Below are 24,391 nucleotides of genomic sequence, written 5' to 3'. Positions count from 1 at the left end.
CTGGCACCACTACTCCTTTCCAAGCATGTGCATGGCCCCTATGTGCACTGTTATCTGATGCTCGGCTGCTGGGGCAATGCTGGTGTGACTTGGCTCACATGCCAACACAGGGCACTGTGTGCCTGCTGTGACACACATGTCATAGATTCACCAGCACTGCCCCAATCCTACCCGGGTGCACACCCCTAAATGTAATGTAGGGCGAAAATTCCATGGAAAAGAGGGTGATTTTGAAAAACCCTTCCTTGAGTAGCTTTTTCTGCACAGCTCATCATTTCTGCCCATTCTAATGAGTCATGGCTTATGACATCATCGCCTGGCGCCGCTACTCCTTTCTGAGCATGCGCTTGTCCCCTATATGTGCTATTATCGGATGCTTGGCTGCTGGAGGGATGTTGGGGTGACTTGGCTCACGTGCTGACAGAGAGGGCTCTGCGTGCCCACTGTGACACCCGTGCCATAGGTTCGCCACCACTGACCTAGGTGAATAATTCTACTCACAGGATACCTCAAAGTGAAAACAAACCAGCCAGGACTGTCCTGTCCAGCTCCTATTCATTGGAAATAGAGGAAGTCTGACTCAGCTCGTTACTCTAGGGTTGTCTACCCTGGCCAGTCAGGGACCTTGATTACTGATAAGATGGTTGGTGAAGCCACCTGTGCTGCTGATACAAAGCATCTGCTAAGCAGTATTTTTTACTTTCTGCACAGAGTCTCTGTCTTCATGCATGTGTCCTCATGAGAGAGACCAGTTGACTGGAGCTAAGTTTTGCCTTCAGGTCACAGATCTCCATTCACCTCAACATCATATTGAACCTGATGCCTAACTGTGTTGATTTGCTGGCAAGAGAACTACATAGCTTTACTAGTCTGGAATCCACTGTGGACATGCACACAGGAATGGTGGGGAAGAGTCCTTGCCAAAAATGCCTCAGCTGTAGAAGTGTCCTGAATATGCTCATTCAGGCATGTTACCCATCTGTATGGTATGCAGAGACCGCAACCAAGAACCAGTGTAGTCGCTGTATTATAAAATCAGTATTGGTTCATAGATGAACAGTTGAAGAGGATCTTTGCCATGAATCCAGTGGTTTTAGTTGACACACTGCTTGCCATAATAAAAGGGTGACTCAAAAGAGAGAAACTTGTTCTCTCACCCATGTTACATGGCAGGAAGCTGTGTTTACCACTTTTAAAAGATATATCTAAGTTAATTGGTCTTCATTTTGCCTTCCTTTTAAGATTAGTTTTGAAATACTTAATTATGTGGCAGACTTCCATTTCTAGAGAAAGTAACTGCCTACCAACCACTACTGAGTGTTCATCAATAATGCTAAATGGATTCAAGTATATCTTTGGACCTAGAAGAGATGCCTTGGGTAAAATTTGAGCAAACTGAAAATTCTTTCCAGAGGAGATGTTGCCTAGAAGCTTATTTGTACTATGTTTACATAGCCATCTTCTATGAGCCAGACAATGTGGACTGCAAAGTATTGCGAAAAAGAATGTTGTACAAATATCATGAATAGGTTTTTATAATTTTTCTGTTATTTTCACTAGCGAGTAGAAAATGGTGACTTCAACTGGATTGTTCCTGGAAAATTTTTAGCATTTAGTGGACCACATCCAAAGACCAAGATAGAAAACGGTATGTGACTTTTCTTTTACTTTTCATAGACTCCTTTATCTGTATCATATGATTAATCATTGTGTTTTAGAGATTTTCTTATGTACATGCAAGCAGTTGATATATGCACGGGATTATATCTGGTTCCCTCCCAGCATACGCAAGTGGAACTTCTTATGCTGTACTGAAGTCTACTTCTAGAGCTTTGAGCTCGCGCAGCAGCTCATCATCCATGTTTGAGACTTCAGGATGTCTTGAGGCATTTATTCACAGAGATGGTATATGCTGGGTTTTTTTAAGGATACCTTGAAAACAGAAATTGTGTATACACTTCCCTGAGTCCAAAATCCAGAGGTTTTCATTTCTTCATCTCGTAATAAACTTTCAAGTAACCTGAGAATCCTAATTTCATAGCCTTTTTTGCAACTGCGTTTAGATTAAAAGAGTTTGTAAGTGTGTGGGGAAATTGATGGACCTTTCTGTTTTCATTCTTAAATCTGGTAATTTGCATGAATTGTACTTTGATTAAAGATGACCTATTAACATTTGCAAAAAGATCTACAGCTCTTATGTACAGATAACATAAAGAGAAAGAAGGGGTGACTGCTCCTGCATCTCTAATGTATAGATAATGGTCTTTTGTAGTTGTGAGGATTCTGCAGGCTGTATTTGAAGCATTTAAGTACTTAAAATTAAATATTAATTGCTAATAAGCTTCTGGAAAGGATGATACATCTGCATGAATTGCCACGTTACAGAATCTTTTTCAGTGGAGTCTGGCCACCCTAAGAGGCAAATTAAGGGCTTCATGGACATTAGCAAAAATTATAACCTAGAATGAAAAATGTAAAGATAATATGGCCTCTGTTCCTTATTTTCATTTTTAGATAATGAAAAATAAATGTTTCAAAGTCTAAAGAGTGATGTACTTCTGCATTCACTGTTCAGAATAAATGCTGAATTTTGAAAACAAAGCATTTTCCAAGTTCAAGGCTCAACATGCTAGATATGTTTCAGAGTATTAAATTAATTTCCATCTAATGCAGCTATGCATGATTTAAGGGAGCGTCTTCATTTTAAAAATTCCTCTTGGATCCTGGTTTTTCAGAACCCTTCTATCTGGCCTTAAACTTGTTCTTATAACTCTGCAATTTCAGTAGCTATAGAACTATTAAAAAGAAGAAAAGGAACTATATAAAAGCTATATAAAAAGAAAACACTGGGGGGCAACATATAAGTGAAGCATTTGCACATTGTAGTGTATTGCTGGATACAGTGAGCTAATGAAAGAAATCGCATATCAGTCATGGTTATTGTGCCCCAAACCAGTTGGAAAAGGTACCACTTGAATATTCATGCATCTGTTTGAATTAAGTTCTTTTCATTATAATATAAAGGTTATATAAAAATGTGGCCTCCTGGTCTATGACAAAAAGGAGAAGGCTGGAGCCCAGTCACATTTCTGTCCTCTCATGCTGTTTTAATTATCCAACTTCTGACAATACTAGCCAGAATATCATTAATATTTCGTTACTCTCTGATTAAAGATCTTTTGACTGCATGCCTGAAGCATTCAACTTTGGACAGCTTTTCTTAGTAATGTGTGAATTCTGTATGTTGATTGCATTAGTAACATTTTTATTTTTAAACCATTTGATTTTAAAAGTATGTTGTAGTTTCTGTTTGTGTAGCTGGGCAGTTTCTGGAGATTATACTTAAGCACAATTTGCTTGTTATAGGCTACCCTCTCCATGCACCCGAAGCCTATTTCCCATATTTCAGGAAGCACAATATAACAACAGTCATAAGACTCAACAAAAAGATATATGAAGCAAAGCGTTTCACAGATGGTGGGTTTGAACACTACGACCTGTTCTTCATAGACGGAAGCACACCAAGTGACAGTATATTGCAACAGTTCTTGAACATTTGTGAGGAGGCAGAAGGTGCCATAGCTGTACATTGTAAAGGTATATTTAAAAGCTCTAAATGGCAGTTGAGTTGTACTGTGTGATAGCATAAAAGGGAATAAATAACCAGATTTGAAAATTGCATACCAGATCTTAAGCAATTAAAAAAAAAGACTGGCTTGCTGAAATAATTCAGATTGCATATGCTTCAACTCTGATTGCAGGCTGAAGTGACATGTTAGTTCCTGCTGTGTTATATTCAGATCCTTCTTTATTCCACTAAGTGATGCTATTACCTCTCTTTTTCATAAGGATTTCTCTTTAGTAATTTTAAAAATTACCTTGTAGACCTGGAACATACTATGCTTGTGTGTATGGGAAAGTGCTAATAGCCATTTCTGCATGGTGTTCCATTTTCTCCATAAAAGACATTCAGATAAAAGGATTTGGTTTTTATAATAGGAAAGTAACAATGTAGCTCTGTCCTTTTCTTTCTCTGTGAGTCACTTTTCTTTCCTTTCGTTGGCAAAAAGAATGTAAAAGGCCTTCCTTGGCTTTTGTTTATTTACTTTTATAAAGGCAGCAAGCCTCTCTTCTAGGGCCCATCCAGTCTAGCAGTCAGCCCTTACTGCACTCTTCCTGTCCCTTTTCTAACAAGGCAGGAACAGTAAATTAATATCTTTGATCCTCTAGAATTACAGCAGAGAATACAGAACATTCACTGTTCTGTTGGCTTCCTCTAAGCTGACCAAGGTTAACATTTAGAAAAGAAATTTCAGAGGAGGCAGTTTCTTAGAATACTGAGCAAAAGAAAGAAGTGGAAGGGATAACAACATTTGACACCAGTCCTTATAGTGCTGTATAAGCTGGAGCCTACCCTGTTTTCATAGAAGGTTATTTCAATGCACATGATCAGGACTCCACTACAACCTCCCCAAAATACATTCTGGATAAGAATGCAGCCTCAGGAAATTATACTGTGTGCTAGCAGGGATGAGGAGGATTAATTAGTGCTGCTGATGAAAATTGCAATCTCTACAGGAGCTGAAATCTTAGTAAATAATGCTCTGAAGCAGTCTGCGTGAGCTTAAGTGGACTCCAGGAGATGGTGGAGGACAGGAAGGCCTGGAGGAATGTTGTCCACGGGGTCGCGATGGGGCAGATACAACTTCGCAACTAACAACAACAGCAACGCTCTAAAAATAAGTGTTAGGGAGGATGACAAAGAAATATAGTTGAATAAATGTAGACAGACAGACAACATAGCAAAATCATTATTTGTAATTGGCTCTGCTCCCACCAGTGGCAGCTAACAATGAAATTTTTACTCCATGTTCTAAAAATTTAACATCAGGTCCTACACATTAAAAAGGTGAAAAGAGAAACTTGGTAAGGCAACGTCACATCACATGTAACTTAGCGCCACTTGCGCATGTGCCTTCAGTTTGACAAGTAAGAAGGCAATATATCATTGTTCAATAAAACAAGGAGCTGTACATTCTAGATAATCCAGGGCAGGAATAGAAAGGGCACTGGAGGTTAAGGCAGGCATTAGTAAGGCTGTATGGGATCTAGCAGGATGTTTGTACTGTGATGAATTCATGATGCTTAAAATAGACTTTAACAGCATTCTTTTGTAAAACACGATACAAGGAAACACATTTCAGGAGTGTAACACATTCAACAGTATCCTTCGATGTTCTAAAGGTGTGTAGCTCATACTTAGGATCAATGTTTATGTTTTTTCCCTTCTTTAATGTAGCTGGGCTAGGAAGAACAGGAACACTGATAGCCTGTTATATAATGAAACATTACAGATTCACACATTCTGAAGCCATTGCTTGGGTACGAATGTGTCGGCCAGGTTCTATTATTGGACCCCAGCAACACTTTCTTGAAGAGTAAGTATGACATCTATGTTACTTTTATAATGTACTGTTCCAAGCCATGCACAATTCCCTGTATGTAGAGCTTAGCAAGTCTTTTGCATAATGGCCTAATTACATGGGTGGCTTTCTTTGAATTGTAGGCTGAAAACATGCACAGTTTGTAAGGGTATAACTTAATTTCTGTGAGATAAGTCGGCACCACTGCAATAATGATGTTTTGGGTTTTAAATATTTTCAAAAAATAAGTTCACGCTTTCTGTGTGACTTAGAGCATAGTGAGGCCTGAGGTCAAACAGTATTTTGAGTGCATCTGTAACTTGATATTCCTTTGGTTATTAAAATAAAAGTCTGAAATTTCAAATTCACCATGCATGTGCATACCTTATTTGACAACTGCAAGCTTGGCATCCTCCTACCTATTCTTGAAGCGGGAAGAAAAAATTAAAGTGTATACTTTAGGCTGAGACCCAGTGTGATGTAGTGCTTGGGGAAAAGGTTCTAGCCCCAACTCCACCATAAGGTCCATTGGATGACCTTCGGCCAGTCACTGACTCTCAACATTACATACCTCACTGGGTTGTTGTGAGGATAAAATGCAGAGGAAGGTGACCATAGAGGCCAGCATGGGTTCCTCACAAGATACTGTTATTGTTACATTTATTTACTTCCTGCCTTTTTTTCCTCTTGTGGGGGAACCCAAGGAATTCACATAGCTCCATTTTAGCATCCCAACAACAGCATTGTGAAGTAAGCTGAGCTGAGAATCTTTGAGTAGCCAAAAGTCACCCAGTGAGCTTCATGGCTGAATGGGAACTGGAACCCAAATCTCCAGGTCCCCAGTCCAATGCTAACACTACATGACTCTCTAGAAGTAAAAGTAGAAAGGTTGCTCACCTAAATCTGATTTAAAAAAACTAAACCAAGCCATCTGTATTACATTATGAGATTTGTAGTGGCAGATATGTATCCGGCAGTGATGTCATAGTGATATTATGTTAACTGGTTAGAAGGAATGCTAGCAAAACACAAAATTATCACTCAGTACTATACCCCTTAAATTCACCACACTCTGCTGGTTGTTTTGTTCTTATTTAAATAATGCAGTCCCATGCATGTCTGCTAAGAAGTCCTACTGAGTTCAGAGGGACTTACTTCCCAGTAAGTTTGCATAGGATTGCAGCTACTCTTGTGCCTGTTTGCACAGCTTCAAGAACTGGGAATGGGTAGCTTTTATATTTCGGCATTCCAGTGTCTGTCTTCCTTCAGCCATTGTCCCTCTCTGCCATGCATATAGTGTGTGGGGCTAGCTAGGCATGCTCAGTAAGGTTTCACAAAACCTGCCTCATGGTGCTTGACCTGTACCTAGAAGCAGGGTAGGATCAGAACAGACCAGGTGCAGGCAATCTGGTGCACTCCAAATAACTGGGCTAAAACTCCCAACCTCCCAACCCAGTGTACCCCTGATGGCTTGAGGATTATAAATTGTAGTCCAAACTACATCAGACTAACCCGTCTTAGTATAGACAAGAGCAGTCGCATTCATTACTTGAGCAGCCTTGTGAGGGATACCTAGCATGATACATTCTGCATTGATTAGCATGACATAAAATAGTGACTTGCTTCTGGCATCAGATCTTTCCACACATTATATATTTTAGAGTCCCCACTTCCCCAAAAGCAAGAATTGAAGGTTGTTACCTCAGTCACTTTATATAAAACCAGTGTGGATAGGTATCCACTCTTTAATCTGTATTAAGTAATTATCTTCCAGCGTGCACGGTGTTTGCCTTGATTCATTGATTTCATTTTGGATGGTCACCTATTAAGTATTATCTGAGCAGTTTACAGATCAAGCCAAAATGAACTGTTAAATTTACAAAATACAATAACTAAAAACACAATAAAACACAACGTTAAAAAGTCCCTCCAGCATCAAAAAAAACCCTGCCAATTGGTATAAAACAATTAGCAGTCAGATTATTAAAAATATACTTTCTGAACCAAAAAGAATATCTGAAGGCTTATTAATCCTTTGTATATTGTAGCGTATTCTAGAATCTACAATTCCAAGTTGAGGGTAGGGATACATGAATGTTTCACCAACCTACCGGAAAAACCCTACATGTAGAAAGTAGCTTATTGAGGTAAAGGCTTCTTGATGTGCTAGTCTCTAGATACATAAACAGTTGGTTTTGTCTTAATAAGTTAATGTTCAGTATTGTTCAATACTCCAGCCCCACATTTGTATCATGGTGAGGAACAGTCCATTAAAAAGCTTTACCACTTGTTTGACTGAATATGTCTTCTGCCCTTTAGAAACTATTTGTATGTTCCCAGTGCAATCTCCATTAGGAATCTCTCCACCACTGCAAAGGTAGCAAGGGTCCCCTCAGTACCAATGTAACCCTGCCCAGAAACTGGGCTAATGCTGCTACGCAGAGGAGGGCCAGCATAGACCGTGCCAAGTCTTCTCTCCACCCCCCAGGCCCACACGTCATCAGGTGTACCAGTAGTGACTTCAGCTTTGTCTTGAATCAGGTTCACCTGGCTCATATGAAGCTGCATACCCAGTTGGAAGGTACAGCTTGGTTCTATCAGTATCTTCATGGCCATTTTCCCTGAAAAAGACATTTTATTTATAGCTCAACAATTATTAAGCAGATGGTGCACTACGAGTCATGTGTTCTATACAGTATCTACAAGATACATATGACCTTAAATTATGCCTAGTTACTGAAATGTATATGCCCATTTGGGATCATATCAATTTTAGCAAGACACGGTGTAAAGGTTTAATTTCCTGGAACGAAAATAGGAGCAGATTGGCAAATCAGATGAGGAAGAGGTTTCAGTATTTATTCTCTTGAATAAAGGTCCCAAGTATAAATGCCAGCAACAAGCAATAGCAGCTTTGTTACAAATAAATGTTCCAACATTAGAATTTTGACTGTTTTCAAATGTTGATGCTGCTGTCAGCTATTCACGGTTATACAGTATAGTCAACCCATTAAAATAACAATAGTGATTACAAATAATTCTTACCCACTACTGATCTTGCCTGCTTGATGGGGAGTTTCCTGTACCTGGAGCTAGAGATCCACTAAACATTAAAAATAATACTTTCGGCATTTTTTTGTATTAAGCATTCTTTGCTATTCTAAAGTGCCCATATGTCCCCAACTATGGAATGTAAAAAGGTTAATAACTTTATTAGGTTATGTTTGCAGTGCTTCTTATGAGATGGAATCTAAGATTTTGAAACACATGACATTTTGCAGCAGAAGGATAGCATAGTGCCATTCATTAAAAAGCTTCTCAAAGACACTGAATTTTGGAACTCTGCAGTGACATGTTCTTCAAAGTTCTGTGGAGCTCTTGGACACATTTGTCTGCAGAAAGAATTCCTTTCTTATGCGTGTTCTCTTTTACTGTGTGCGTACATGGGCCTGGGTACTTGAAAAGAATAGGAAAAGCCCATGCATACCTGTAGCTCTGTGATCAGATTGAAGCTTCTTAGTCAACATCAGAACTGCTGGATTGAGCCCTAGCCTTGCCTGCAAAAAATGTGTTGATTAATATCCAAGTAGAAAGGTAACTGTTGCAAGGACACAGGGCACTTGAACTATAGTGCCTCTTGTTTCTCTGTTGCCCAAATACTCAAAGGAATTTGATGCTGGAAATCTGTACATCTAACAGCAACTACCCATTATTTAACTTCCATAGCATGCGTTGTCCTTCCCTTCCCCTCTCCATTTTGGAATATGCAGAGGTGACAAGGAGCCCTCCCTTGTTGTCGGGGTGTTAAAGTCCAAAGTAAAGTAAGCTGGTGTCTCCATGTTTATGCTCCATTGCTCTCTGGACCTGGCCAGGGTTACGCAGCTGGTTTTGTACTCAGAACAACATCTAGGTTTCCAAGAGACCAAGGAAAGTTTCCTTTGTACGATGTTCAAAGGAAGCCTTGTTTGCCATAGAATTACATTGTTAACAATGCCACCCAAAGCAAAAAATGGGATAAAGGATTTTTAATTTTTTTTTACCGTGGTAAAAGACCTTCCGCAAATGTTATTGTAAGGCTTATTAGTGAGAGATGTATTGTTCAATTTCCAGTTTAATAGTTTTTATTAGGTAGCTATGAACTCAAAGAATCGGGGAGAGGTTCCATTTCAAGGCTAGTTCCTCATCACTGGTTATGCTGTTTTTCCTTGGTAATTAATAGCCTAAGAATAAATGATGGAAAGTATTTATGAATAATTATTCACATGCATATAAGTGATATATGAATTTTAAAAAGACCGAGGAGAAACACAACTTTCCATCCTGTTATTTCTGTGTAACTCACATACATTCCCAGCAAGTTATTTCAAGACTTGGCGTGGCTTGCATGACCACAATCGGTGTAATCTCAGATCACTCAATTATAGTGGGTATCAACTTCCTCTCTCTAAGCAGGGATACTTTTTTCAGCTTTCTAATCCTGCTGTTTTCACCAGTTATGTAACCTCCCTGTGGGAGCCTCTTGCTGATTCAGGGTCTACAGATAGTGCTATTCCTTTTGGTCATCATCACAGTAGCTGCATTTCATCCCACTAAGCAAAATTGCAGAAAAGATTGTCCAGGGAGGAAATCTGCAAAAAATTTTTCATAAATGAAAGGAAAGGTGATGCTTTCATACTATGCTGACTTCGATAGACAGACCATTGTAAGTGGATAGGGGAAAAAATCAGTTCCTTCCTAATTAGTTGCTTTTACAAACATATATAAATATATAAACATTTTACAGCTATATGTGTATATAATTTATATATTTTGTATACATTTATATACATACATAAAAAATATATTTAAAACAGTTTTTCATCATTTAATTTCTTGGTCTGAGTAGATATTGCCTAGAAAACTAGGTTTAAAAGACTCTAAAATTAGTGTGCTGGGGCAATCCTTCCCACTTGGATTATCCTTCCCACTTGGATTATTGCAACACCCTCTACGTGGGGCTGCCCTTGAAAATGGTCCGGATACTGCAATTGGTACAGAATAGAGCTGCCAGGCTGCTGACGGGGACCGGCCATTACGCTCACATAACACCGGTCCTCTGCCAGCTCCACCGGCTTCCAGTTGAAGTCTGGGTCCAATTCAAGGTGTTGGTTTTGACCTATAAAGCCCTAAATGGCTTGGGACCAGGATACCTGAAGGAACGTCTCCTTCCTTATATGTCCCCATGCCTCTTAAGATCTATGGGAGAAGCCCTACTCCGGGAACCCTCTCTATGAGAGGCAAAAAGGTCATCAATTCGGATAGGGCCTTCTCTGCTGTGGAACCCAGACTCAGGAATGTACTCCCCAGAGAGGTACACCTGGCACCAAGTTTATACTCTTTTCAGCACCAGGCCAAAACCTTTTTATTTAAACAGTATTTTAAAATTTAATAGGTTTTAAATGTAGTCGCTCTGTTTGCTTTGTGATTTATTGTTTTGTTCTGTTTTATTATTTATTGAAATTGTTGTTTTAATTGTCTTTTTAAATATTGTAAACCATCCTGAGAACTTGTATAATAGGGTGGCATACAAAAGCTTTTGATAAATAATTAAATATGCATGATTACCACAGCCCACTGTGGCTTATGTAAGAGTGGATTACATATGTAAGAATAGATTGCGGCACATCCCAGCAGCCACTTTGACTGTTCAACACCTTGCACACGCTCCCACCTACTATGATGTGTTGCAGTGATCGTGCAAACTTAGCCTGTGTGCTTGATTGCTGCTAAAAATACCACATATATAAATCTCTTGCAAATGTACAAATACTTTTACAGACTTCAGCAAAGAAGTTTGACAATTTGGAAATACTTTTCCAAGTCTACTATATTTGTATTGCTGGGGCAGTTTACCACTTAGTCCCTTCTTAGGATCTGGTTGTTTTACATATATTGTTGCAGCATTCCACTTTCCATAGCAGAAGATGGTATGCCAAAGTCATTCCTTTTAAAAATTAAAATACTGGAAAATCACTTTGAAGTTTCATGGGCATGCTGAAGCAGTTTTTACAAATTTGCAATATATTAAAGGATATTTTTCTTGTTGTGGACTTTCCTGACCGAAAGTACAAACTACATTGAAATAACAATAACATTTTTTTTTTAGAAAAACTGGTTTTTTAAAAAGTTATGAATCCTTCAGGGACTCAATTTAGCTTATTGGGGCTGGGACTGGAGGTAAATTCATCTCCATCATTCTTCCTGCCCTGCCTGCTTCTTGCTGGCAGAGCATGGAATCAGTCGAGGACTCCAATCTGACTTTTCATGCCATAGTATATAAGCCATATTTTTACACTGGGTCTGACATATGTTTACTAAACTAATTTTGTCTTTGTAATTGTTGAACAGAATGCAGTCAACATTGTGGATCCAAGGAGACATTTACAGAGCCAAACAGAAACCCAGGGGAATCGATGAAGATAGTGTGGACAAAGTTTTATCTGGTTTGGATGACATTTCCATCAGTGGAACCTTGATGAATCAAGTCGAAAATGTGGATAGATGTGAGGAGGTAATATTCACTGGACTTTCTCTTAATGTCAAAGTAGAAAAGCATACTTAAATAGCTGGAATTTATTACAGCATACACACTATAAAATGTAATAGTTTATGTTTATTTTAGCATATTTGCAAATTCAGAGCATCATGACTGTTAATATTGTGTGGCAATCCTTACAATAACCCCATAAAAGAGGACAGTACTATTAACACCATTTTACAGATGGAAAAGTGGGCTTAAGAGAGAGAGCTTACCTAAGGCCATCTCTTAAGTTCAGAAAATGGAGAGCTAAGTATCAAGAGCATATTGCTGATACATTATTCTGTATTGCCAGGTGCCCTCTTCTGGTGGCATCATATAAATATTAAATAGCATGGGATCAGAATAAGGTGGAATTTTGTAGTTTTCCATAACAGAAGCTGGTTGAGTTCAACATGACCCTCTGGAATGAGTGATTTAACCATTGTGTTATAAAATGAATTTGGTATCAACACATCCTGCCTTATTTTTCTGTTTTGTTAACTGATAATAAATTAGAGTTCCTTGGTTCAGATATAATGGAGAACTCTACATTAATGCAAACCAAGCTGTTTTTATTGCGGGGAGGTCTGCTTAATCCTAAAACTCATGCTTGGCTTTGTAAACCAAAAAAATATATATAGCTGAAGTTCTTCATAGTCTCTGTGCATCACTTCTATGGACTTTGCCATGGAACTCAAGGCCTCAATTGGAGAAAAGCTTCCATAGCTCAGTGTCATGGAGTGGGCAGGAGCCCAGCCCTGCCTCCATCAGAGACAGAATAAAGTGGGGGGGCTCCTGCCCAGTCCCTCAGTTTTTCTTCTACCATGCTTTAAGTCACTTTGCCAATTGTAACTTCCACTCGATCCTTACCTGCTCACCATCCTCTTTCTCTCTTTCTGTTCTCTCCTCTACAAATACATATATACATCATTACCTACTCTTCTCCATACCTCTTATATTCCTCCTTGGCTTTGCCACGAGAGACAAAGCCCCTACTGTGTTTCTCTCCCTTCTCTCCTAGCCTTCCTCTCCTGCTTTGAGAAACAAGGCCACCTCCTCGCTCTCCCTCTCCTGCCTCATGTGCGCTTCATTTTGTGCCACATGGCCAACTCGGCTTTTCGCCATTGTTCCTCCTGCGCGGATGGTCACTCCAAATGCCTCCTCTGCCTTGGCAAGGGACATGTCATCAAGGCGTGCCCCCCCTGCTAGACATTTAAGAAGCAGACACACAGGCAGCGGGCCACTTGCCCCTGACTGGCACTCTGGCAAAGAACCCTCATGACCATCGACCCTCCCCGAGGAAAAGACCTGCCTCGATGGGAGAATGGCCTTTGGGCACTGTCGCTGCTGCCTCCAAAAAGAAAAAGTGCCACACTGCAAAGGATCCCTCTGGGAAATTAGAAAACACCAGTACCATAACTGGTATACATATTAATTCCTAGTTCATAACCCTCTAGTTGTACAAGTTCTTTTGGATGGAAAAACAAAACAGTGATGTGATGGCACTAATGTTCAACCTTGGTTGTGATATTATACAAAGGTACTACATTGTGTTTTTGCCCTTTGCCTGAGAACCTGGTATAGGACACAATTGATTAAAGGCATGCCTTTACTTTTATCTTGCTCTTCTAGAAGTACTGTCAAGCTTCAAGCTGCAGATACTTTCAGTTGGGCTTATCTGCTATGTATGGTACATTTATCATTTATGTTCCACTTCTGTTTTTGTAAGTGCCTTCTGGGAGGTCACTATGACACACAAAGACATGAACTTGTGAGTCAGGTGTTAGCTTACCAGTTTATTGTAGGTGGTATTTATACAAAATAATATAGTGCAAGAAGAAAAGATTTAGTGACTTCTAATTTGTACCCCCCTCTTCCAAATACAGTTTTTAAAACGTCATTTAGAATCCACTTAATTTAATTTTATTATACCCATTTTCCAGAATGATGTGGAAGACAATGAAGGAGTGGAAGTTAAGAATGGAATGACACAAGGAGATAAACTCCGTGCCTTAAAATTTCGGAGGCAGCCACGTTCAGCTACAACAGGAGCACTTAGGTAACCTGTTTACTTCATTCTATGTGTTCTGCAAGCCATGGTATTTCCTTGTGAACTACTGGATGGCCTTCTGCCGATAACTTTTAAATTTTTTTTAGGTTTCTCTGCTTTGGCAGTGAAACTTTGTTGCATCAAATGGTATTAAGGTAACAGACCCATAGGGGTGTGTTTGAGGAGAATGGAATTGTAGGCATCCTGGGGGATGTTATTTTTGCATAACAGGGTGGGCGGAATTCTTCCAGGTGTATGCTATGGCGGCGGCAGGTTACAATGTGTTGCTCAGCAGTGACCCCTATTGTCCAAGCTGCTGAAAGTTCAAGATGAATTACTTCTAGGTTTGAAATTAATGGCAGGTGGAGTAGTTATCCCTTCAGATTAGGCATGTTAGTGGTTGTACCTTCCACAAACATTAGAACAGGTCACCCAGTCACCATGTGCTGGTGATTATGGTGAATATCAAACCATGGCAGGTGATTGCCAGAGGTTGATTGTGATTTGCAGCTCTAACACGGGGGTTGCTGGCATGGTAAACAAACCACCCACAACCTGAATTCACCCGGTGACTCTCAGCTATGAAGAGATTAAGCAGTTTTACTTTTGACTAATGAGAATTTTAATATAAAATTTGTTGCAATACCTCGTAAGGGTCTGCTTTTGGAATAGCTGAAGGTTACGGTTAACCCTAACCCCATGTATGGACTATTGCTCCATATTTTAGCGATGGCTTTTCTGGAAGCACTCTCCAGGGTTCAGGCAGAGGCCTTTCCCGGAACCTACCACCTGATACTCCCTTCACCCCACCCCAGAGATGCTAAGAATTGACCTTGAGATGCTGTCCATGTATGGCCTGTGCTCTATCATGGATCTGTGGCTCCTATCATATATGTCCCTCTTTGTCGTAGGACAGCTGAAGGTGGCCCTACTTGAGGCATTTGTGTCATCCCAGGTACAGGGATGGGGGGATTCCTTACTGGTAGCCAATGCCTTGCTGAGTTAACTTCCAGGGAAGGCTCATTGGATCAGTTCCAGCCTTTATGAGCATAATAACAGTCTTCTGTTTTTCTCAATATTAGGAGAGGGATTGGTTGACAGGTTGGTACTCTAGCTCTTGGTAAACTGTAATTCTGTCATTACGTGGTGTTCATGTATATTTTTAATTGGATTGTTATATAGCATTTGTAGGGGTTTAACTTTGCTGTGTAGCATGGTAGAAATCCAATAATAAATAAATAATGCACCACATGTTTTCTAAGGTGATACTTCTGATATAAAATGCTATTGATTTTCTAGGTTAGAAGATATGAAACTGCATACCAGATCCATATCCCAGCCTTTCAGGTACTTATTTCAGTAGTATATGGGGAAGCATTTTGTGCTGTACTTCTCAGTGACTTATCTAATCTTTTAATCTTCTGAATGTTTCACCTCCCAGTACTGATCTTTGAATGTTTGAAGTTGAATGGCTACTTCCTGTGTCTTACTTCTTCTACAGAAAACTATTTGTGGAATTAACTCTTATTAATAGTTGTGTGCAGTGGCAAAGATTTATACTTACGTTTTTACAAGCTTTTTGTTGGGAGGGTGAATGCAAAGAGCATCTCAGCATATTTGTGTCCAACTCCCAAGTAATATATAATCTTCTACGCACTTGAATTACGCTGAACTGGAAGTGACTTTGCAGAGCAAATGAAAAGATTTTTTTTTTTGGAAGGCTGCCTTCCCTTGGCTGCTTAATGGCTTTAGATGTAATCTTCCCCACAGGTAAGTGCATTTATAATTCCAAGCTGAGACATGGTGAACTTCTCAGCAAGTATCTCAGCAGAGATCCAGCTGCTGAACCAGCTCTTTGAAATCTGCTTCATGCACTGTAAAATATACTCATTGATGGAGTTTTATATGGCAAGTGATCTCTGTGATTAGATCCTAGTGGTTTGGTCACCAACTCCCTGAATATTAGGGATTAAACTTCTGAGGTTACATGCTTCCTGGATTGTGTGAAACTCCCTAATCCAAACAGATTACTATTTATTTATTGCATTTTTATGTATTCATGAAATATTTATATCCTGACTTTCAGTGGAACAAAATCACTATTTTTTTTATTATAAATACAAATAAAAGCAAGTAATTTTGCCTAGCACTGACAAATCAACAGGGTAGTGAGTGAGGCAGGTGTCCCTGGGAAAAGAATTTATAGGTAAGAATCAGCACTCTTGAATGGAGTCCAGAAGCCAGTGAAGTTGTGAAAATTGGTGTTATATATTCACAGTAGCTCACCCTGGTTAATTCACCTGGCAGCTTCATCAAGCCAAATAATTTAGCCTCTATTTTCCAAGCCATCTTAAAAAAAAACTCAGGCGGAACAGATTACAGTAGTCTAATCTTGATGTCTTTTAAGTATAAAACACTCTATTTAGGTTAGCTTTCTTTAGGAAAATGCATGGCTAGCCAAACAGACCAAGTTAGGCAAATGTACTTTTTGCTGGTGTGAGCACAGGAGCACCAAAATAGTGCAGGACCCAAGAGTACATCCCAACTGCAGTTCTGGGTCTTAAGGATAACAGCAGGCCGTACAGCTGTCTGCATCCCAGTCCACACTACCTCCATCTCAACAGGATTAATTTCAGTTTGTACACCTTCATTCAGTGCATCACTGACCTCAGATACTGGTTCTGCATTTCTACCAGTTCAGCATTAGATATGAGGGGTGCAAGGAGAGAAGGGAGCTTTAGTTCATCAGAGTACTTCTGGATCTGTATCCAAGGTTCCTGGATTACCTCCCCCAGCAGTTTCCTGCAGCTATTAAATAACATGGATGATTACAGAAACTGCTGTGGTACATTGCAAGCCAGTAGCTGCAGGGAAGTATAACAGCCTACACAGAAGGTAGGACCAGATGCCAGGGTAAAACTAGTGCCATCACACTCCATGTCACCTCAGCAAGTCAGTTGAGAGGAATACCCCGGTTGACCATATCAAAACAAGTAAACCCTAAAGAAGGAAATCTACCTTGCCAAATGGGAAGAGTAACAGTAACACTAGTCTCCTTGGTACTTTACTTTTTTCCCACACCACTTTTTCCATATGAGGTTGATGATCTTTTAAGTGCAATTCATGGAGCTAAATTACAAACATAAGACTGGGATGAAGTTAATTCTCTTTCAATGAACAATCAAAAGTTCATTTCTTAAGGCTACCATCCAGTGTGGCTGTCCATAATCATCTGAACTTAGAAGATTACAGGCATCGAACCACATGATGGAGAAGCAAGGAGGTAAAGATTACCGCCATGCTTTTTTGCTCTGCAAAAAAAAACATAGATGGTGAATTTTCAGCCACATATGTCTTTTGACCCTGTTCATGAGGAAATGGGGCTGAGGCATCACCAAAATTTCTCATATTGGCAAGCATCACTCCTGGCCCCTCAGGATCCCTTCTCCCACATTGCCAACTCAGTAAAACTTGTGGCTTTGGAGCTGTGGCCAGCATGGGGGCTGAGGAGTGGGGACACAGGCTGCAAGAGTAGAGTTACAACTCTGACCCGGGAATGTAGCTGAGAGTTGGGCCTATTTTGTGGCTATCTGGACAGCTTCTAGCAGCCACAGGATTGTGCCCTAATATACTTTGAGATATGTGTTTTTAAAAGGAGAATGTAAAGTTTGAGGAAAGCTTGCTGAGTGCATTCCTTTAATACCTGTGGAAAATCACATCTTTGCAACACCATGCATATGGAAATTACATATTCCAAGGGTGTGCAGTGATGTCTTTCTGTTGGTGCAGAAAATTGTCATTCCACTAATCTTCCCAATCCTCAAATATTCCAAAGGCCCACTTGTTGTGTTCTCCACATTCAGATTGGATTTTGAATTTCACCCTTCTTATTTTAGCCCCTTAAAAGTATTCCCCAAGGGTTGGGCTTCCCACTGGAGCAGCATTTTGTGAGGCACAAAAAATTCTTGTTTTAAGAGAACAGTGGCATATTCCCCAAAGTGTTTTCTTTGTGTGTGCAGGCGTGTGCCCACACACACAAGCCTTTCTAAATCATAGTCATAGACAGAACGGTTTACCGTGCTCCAGGAATGAACAAATCTTAGTATTCAGTATTCTCTGTTCAGAAGAAGTTATTGATGAGTTGCACCCTGAGGGCTTCACTGAAGAGCCTCTAAACACAAAGCCGAAAAGCAAATTTTAAACACAGAGACAGTGGACTTTTTAAATGAATCCTACCTGATAACCTGATTATTTAGCTTCCATTTTGGTTAACAGTGGCTCAAGATGTTCAGAATCATTAATTACTTGGTTTCTCTCAGAAAGATGAAAAGTTATTAACTGTGTGATCTTGCTGGTGCTTTTCTTTTTATACCTTCTTTTAGACTGAACACTGCAGCTCTCTCTCAAGCATCTATATCTCCTTTGAAGTCCTCCAAAGTGGTTGTTGCTATGTCACCCACAGTGAAAAGGATAAACAGACACTCTCCATCTTCAAGCCCAAATTTAAAAAGGTATGCCTTGCTCTACTGTGTCTTTTCCTTAGACACGGGGAAAAGGAATAGAATAGGGAAGGATAATGGAAAAGCCTAAGGAACAATTGGCCAAATCGTGTTTATCTGTTTGCATTTTAATTTTTGTTACTGGATTAAGTTTACTAATAATCTTAAAACATTTTGACCTCATCTTACATTTTGCATGTCATTTCAAACTCCAGTTTGTGCTAAATTAGTATGATAATCTACAGAAGTGACCTCAAGAACTAGTAAAACTCTGGCTGTGATTCTGTTTCTACAGACTTCTTCCCCCTTTAAAAGTGCCTTACAACTGCTTATATAAGCCAAGGAACAGTTATTTCCTATATAGGAGCGGCTTCCAAGGAAATCCCTGCAGAAAATTCCAAATGTCCCTGGTAATTTTTTTCATGTGGTCTTAGGATCATGTATTTACTCAGGGCATAATAACTGTGTCATTATCGTACCATTCTTTCCCATAAGTTTTTGCAATGGTTGTGCCGTAGTTTACACTGGTTCAGAGAAAGAATCAAACTATTTGCTGCCATCGTTTACTTATGCAGTATCAATTTGTCATCTTTCCCCTAGTGTCTTTTAAAATGTCTTGCATTAATCATCACATATTTGTACATTCTGTGTGTATTTTTACCCCACATGTGTTTTCCATTCAGCGTTTCCATAAACTCCAGGCTAGCCAGTTCTCTAGGGAACCTGTATGCTGCTTCAGATGGTGCTGAGAGCAAACTGACATCATCGTCCTCTAGGACAGGTTATTCTGTAAACCAAATCTCCAGTCATTTCAGTGGCAGTACACAGCTGCCTGCCAGGAATTACCCTGAGCTGAACAACAACCTGTACAACAGGAGCGGCAGTAGTGCTACCAACCTCAACAGCCATACCATTTCTCCCAGCGTCCTGGCAGATGATCACAGCACCTACAGATCCTTTACGGGGCTCGCTGCTTCTCAAGCAAGATATCTGAGTCGCTCAATTCCTGTAAGTTCACAGCCTCAGCAGCCCTCCCAGGGAACTGACAGCACCTCTCTTCAGCCAGAGCCTCTTCAAAAGAGATTTTAACCATTCTAGACCTTCTTTTCCTGTCTTAAATCATGCTCCTTTTATACCAGTGTCTTTGATTTTTGTTTTGTTTTGGCTTTGCTCATTTCAACTTGGCAAAAGCAATCAACTGCTTTTTACTTCTGTTTCTTTGATGTCCACTCAAAAAAGGTGTAACAGAAACAGATACTTCCTTAAACTTTCTAACATCTTTCATGAAGACACCTTTCTTCCTTATGCTGTCCACTTCAAATCAATCCTAATAAAATCCTGAAAACATGAAACTTCCATAGTAACCTAAGAATGTACAGGTTTGTTAAATACTTTCTAACATCTTTCATGAAGACACCTTTCTTCCTTATGCTGTCCACTTCAAATCAATCCTAATAAAATCCTGAAAACATGAAACTTCCATAGTAACCTAAGAATGTACAGGTTTGTTAAATATATTCAAAGATAGTATACGTTAATTCAAATAGGATATAGCCTTAACCCCATGAAAGGGATTAGTTAAATTTGTAAAAAGATGCAAGCTTGACTCAAAAAATTGAGTTAAATTTACTCTCAAAACTAGTTTTGTGTTCCTGCTTATGGTGCATTTTCCTTTATGTCTGTAAATTATGCAAATAACAGATATTACTGATGTATGGAATTAGACACACTTAGAGTATATTTTTGAAAATTTAAGATATAAAAAGTTAAGATCAGTATATTTTTGTTTTCATAATCTTCCAATATTCTACATCATTACAAATATTTTTAAAATAACTGTTTCAAACCCGGCTTCTTAGAATGCACATTAATGACCATATTCTGGGTTGCCTAAGCACAGCAGTGCTTAGATTTAATCTACAGGGTCAAAAAACTAAGGCTTTATTGCTACTGTTAAGATTGCAGTATCTCTTGCCATAGCTGCATCCATACAACGGGTTTGGCTGATAACATTTTGTGTCATAAAGGTATTTCGAATTTAGTGTGGAAGCATTCAAAAATGTGGAGTGCTTTCCAAAGCTGAAAATTGGGGTGTTTTATACAACAATTGCTTTCATAATTTGTAATATTCAGCTACACATGTTTAGCAAGCACCATCTTGCTTCATTGTATACAGAACTATTTGAAAACTTCCCCCTTTTGAAATAATGTATTGTACAGTTTCTAAAAGCAAACTGATCCTAGTAGTATCTTTTTAATGTGTTTACTGCTATAACCATTTCAAGTATGTTTGGTTTTGAGATTAGAAATTTAGTTTTTATAATAGGCTTTTTAGCTAGAATATCATAAAAGAATAACCATATTTAGAAGATGTAGGTGGTGGCACATATCTGAAACACCATTTCTCATTATGTTTGCATGGTGTGCTATGATAGGTTGCTGGTATTTTAAATGGCATCCTGGATTATTTTATGAGGGCTCAGTGTTTGAGAATATAAGTAGGAACATATAAGCATCTTTTTGTGTAATTTTAAGAGCTGGCTGATGCATGTTCAGTAACCATTTTTATCAATGTATAGTGTGATTGTCCTGAACTGTGGCTCAGAAAGAGATCTAGGATGGTTGCCTCAACTGCCATGATTTTAGAAGAAACAGGACACTTACCAGGCATGGGACCAGATTCCAGTGAGCTGGTTCCATAGCACTGCTGCCTGCCCAGCCCTTTCACTGACGCTCTGCCAAGGCCTTCCACAGCCCCAGAGCTCCCAATCCAAGGTTCCCACCTGCCTGCCCCCAATGCCATGCACAGTTGTATGTCACTCAGCCCACACAGTCACTAGCTTCCCTCCCTCCCTCCCTCTCTTTTTTTAATTTCCTGAAGCTACTCTGCTCCCCCTCTTTGTCCAGCCTCAGCTGGCCCCACTAACAAAAGGAAGCTCCACAGTGCCTGGACAGACAAGTCTGAGGGCCTGTGCTGCTCCATTTCAAAGCAATGCCCTTTTTAATCTTCCATTTGAGTAGCACCAGCCTAAACCAGTCAAATGTTGTCTTTGAGGGAGGTGCAAGATCTGTGAAAAGGCAGCTCCTTCACCACCTCAGTGCAGTAATGGGCCATTCTGCCTCCAAGGGCAGCATCTGCTTAGTTTAGCTTGCAGCTGTTTAAAGGACAGGTTTAAAGAAGATTCTTTTTGAAATAGTGTAGTGGGGATCCAATGGGCTTCTCTGCTCTGGTGCCATGGCCCTACTTTTTGACAGCAGGGCCAACTCAATGAAGAAGAAGAAGCAGCGGGACAGAGGACAGGACTGAGCTCTCTTGAGCTGCTGGACTATCAGCAACTGCCCACCCATGCTGGCCCCTGATACCAGGGCAATGCCTAGTCTAGAACCCACAGTGGTCCAGTTTCATGTAGATACTTTTACTCATAATACTCTATTACATGCAGTAGCGCATAACACTAACCTGTTTTACTTAACCCATGGTTAACTCACATTTGTTGCCCTAGCCATAAGTTGTCTGGCAGACAGTTGAACAAGCTACAGACAACGAGATAAAATTTAATTTTAACTGGGGAAATGCCATGCTAAACTGGGCCTAGATTTCACTATCCACTGGCAATTACTGGTGCAACAAAATGAATGCTTAGCTTTCAAGGTGTTGCATGTGCTGTATCCATACATGTGTGCGATAGAGATGACATGTTACAATTGTTCCTTTTGTCAAATGACAGAGAGAATAGTACTAATACTTTTCAGTGCTGACAGTGCCTTTAAGAATGGTGCTTAGGTTGTCATTCAGGTTATCTCCTATAACTGCTCATAGAAGTGTTCAATAATACTTTATATTTAAAAAGGTAAATTTCCCAGTACTCTGTTTGGGAAATCTCCACACAAAGACAAAACCTAGGAGTGCGTGAATTGGAAAATCATGTGGTCAGTTAAGTGCAAATATAGATAACAAGTAAAGACTGGTTCACACATGCAACCTGCACATTTTCCTCAGGGTCATGTGAGGAACAATAAAAATGGGCTGGTCAACATGCCAACTGCCAGAAGCCATTTCCACAATTATTGAAACAGTTTTTCCACAACTGCTCTGATTACTAATGATCAATGTAGTACACACATGATTTGCTACATCACTGTACACTCACATACAGGGACAAAGAAATAAAATAACCAGGACTTGCCTATGTAATGCAGTCTGAGAGACTCTGATAAACAGAACCTATTCTTCTTCATAGACTTTGTAATATTTAGGGGTTCCATTCAAATTAGTGGCTCTGATATTCTGCTTCATTAGAAAAAGGTAACATAGGAGTCAAAATGCACCAGTCAGAAAAGTACTAAACAGCAGAATGTAACCAATTTTAATTTACAACATTATGGTTTGGACCATTATAAACCCAGGCAGACTTGTATACAACTTTCTTCATGTCTGCTGTATTAATAAGATTACTAAAATATTGAAGGCATTGTGCACCATAGTTACCCATAAGAATGGTTTCTTCTGAGTTCTTTACCTGGAGGTAAGTCCCATTGACTTCACTGGAACTTACTGCTAGGCAAGTTGTCTGAAGATCAAGTCCTTTAATAACAATCAGTATTGATGGCAAGATCTTAAGTTAGATGTCATTGTTGTAGCATCACTTGCAAGAAAAGTTTACCTGTTTTCTCTGCTCAAAAATGAATTTTAAGTTCAAAGGGACTCCATTAGTACAAGTATTACCAGGGGTTTTCATGGCATGCATTTAACTCTACTAACTTTCTTCCTGCCCATCTTTGCTACTTCAAAGTAACTGTGCATAATAATTTGTACTTTTTTCTATTCTTCCTCCTCTTGAATGTTTCAGTGTGTTCTAAAATGTCTTGCTACTTGATTCATTCATGCAAATTAACCCTACTTCACTCACTTTCTGAATGTAATCAAAAACTGAAGAGTGCTTTTTATCATCGAAGTTAAAATGAACGCAATTAAACTACAATAAGTGCATTTTATCTTGCACTTTTCCTTACTGAGATTAATCATAGAGGTGACTATGACTGTGTCCTTTGTTTTAAAGCACTTAATGTGAAAGAGCTAGAGTTCTTAATTAGTGTGAAGAAATATAGAAGTCACATTTGCCTTTTTGAACAGTTGTCAGCTAGCAATCTCACCCTACCCCCACCTCAGTTTCCAGTAAGACTACCCTAATGTTCTGTTCCTCACAATTTAACATTTATCTTTAATTTCCATAACACAAAACAAGGAGTCAGTGCAGTAATTGTCAGACTGTTTACAGCATACACTGGTGAAGTGTGGGAGAACTGTTAGTATGACATAAAGCGGAGGCGGGGGGGGGGGCATAAAAGCTTCATTGACATGAAGTGCCTTTCCTAGTAATCTCCACACTGGAGTTGACTGGAACATCCCATCACACTTAATATGGGATGTACAAGAGCCAGTGTGGAGTAGTGGTTAAGAGCGTGGGTCTGTTGCTCAGGCGATCTGAGTTCTAGTCCCTCCTCAGCCATAGAGCCAACAGGGTGACTTTGGGCCAGTCACAGACTCTCAGCCCAACCTACCTCACAAGGTTGTTGTGGGGCTAAGATTGAGGGGAGCAGCAGCAGAATGATGTAAACCACTTTGAGTTCTTTTAAAAAAAAGGGTGAGAGATAAATTCAATAAAATAAATGATAGTAAAGCACAACAAAATGATGAGTCCTCAAAGGAAAGTACCCATTGTGTGTCTTCGTAAGTCATTAAACCCCAGGTTTCTTCCTCATTGGAAGATGGAAAGACCAAATCATTGGCTCGTGCAGAAGTACAACACTGAACTCGAGAGTGTGTAAATTTTCTTGGCTGTGTGCCTCTAATTTTAAT

At 39.6% G+C, this 24,391-nt stretch overlaps 1 protein-coding gene across 8 annotated transcripts in view; it reads left to right on the top strand.

The window, feature by feature from the left end:
* The window catches only part of CDC14A (cell division cycle 14A), a 108,379-nt gene that overhangs the window by 43,003 nt on the left and 40,985 nt on the right, over window positions 1-24,391 (top strand). For 4 of the 8 annotated variants that reach the window (XM_044432219.1, XM_044432217.1, XM_044432222.1 and 1 more), the window contains 8 exons: window positions 1,561-1,648; window positions 3,367-3,597; window positions 5,300-5,438; window positions 11,811-11,973; window positions 13,926-14,041; window positions 15,332-15,379; window positions 18,415-18,543; window positions 19,215-23,997. In XM_044432219.1, the coding sequence (XP_044288154.1) occupies window positions 1,561-1,648; window positions 3,367-3,597; window positions 5,300-5,438; window positions 11,811-11,973; window positions 13,926-14,041; window positions 15,332-15,379; window positions 18,415-18,543; window positions 19,215-19,620 (1,320 nt within the window). In that variant the 3' untranslated portion in view covers window positions 19,621-23,997. Of the gene's footprint in view, window positions 1-1,560; window positions 1,649-3,366; window positions 3,598-5,299; window positions 5,439-11,810; window positions 11,974-13,925; window positions 14,042-15,331; window positions 15,380-18,414; window positions 18,544-19,214; window positions 23,998-24,391 lie in introns of those variants that run through there. The other 4 variants (XM_044432220.1, XM_044432221.1, XR_006414936.1 and 1 more) reach the window with 3 other exon arrangements.

The sequence above is a fragment of the Varanus komodoensis genome, unplaced genomic scaffold (assembly GCF_004798865.1).
Source record: "Varanus komodoensis strain SLA01 unplaced genomic scaffold, ASM479886v1 scaffold24, whole genome shotgun sequence".
Classification (NCBI taxonomy): Eukaryota; Metazoa; Chordata; class Lepidosauria; order Squamata; family Varanidae; genus Varanus; species Varanus komodoensis.
The sequence above is the reverse complement of the archived record's forward strand: the minus strand, read 5'-3'. Positions and strand labels throughout refer to the sequence as shown.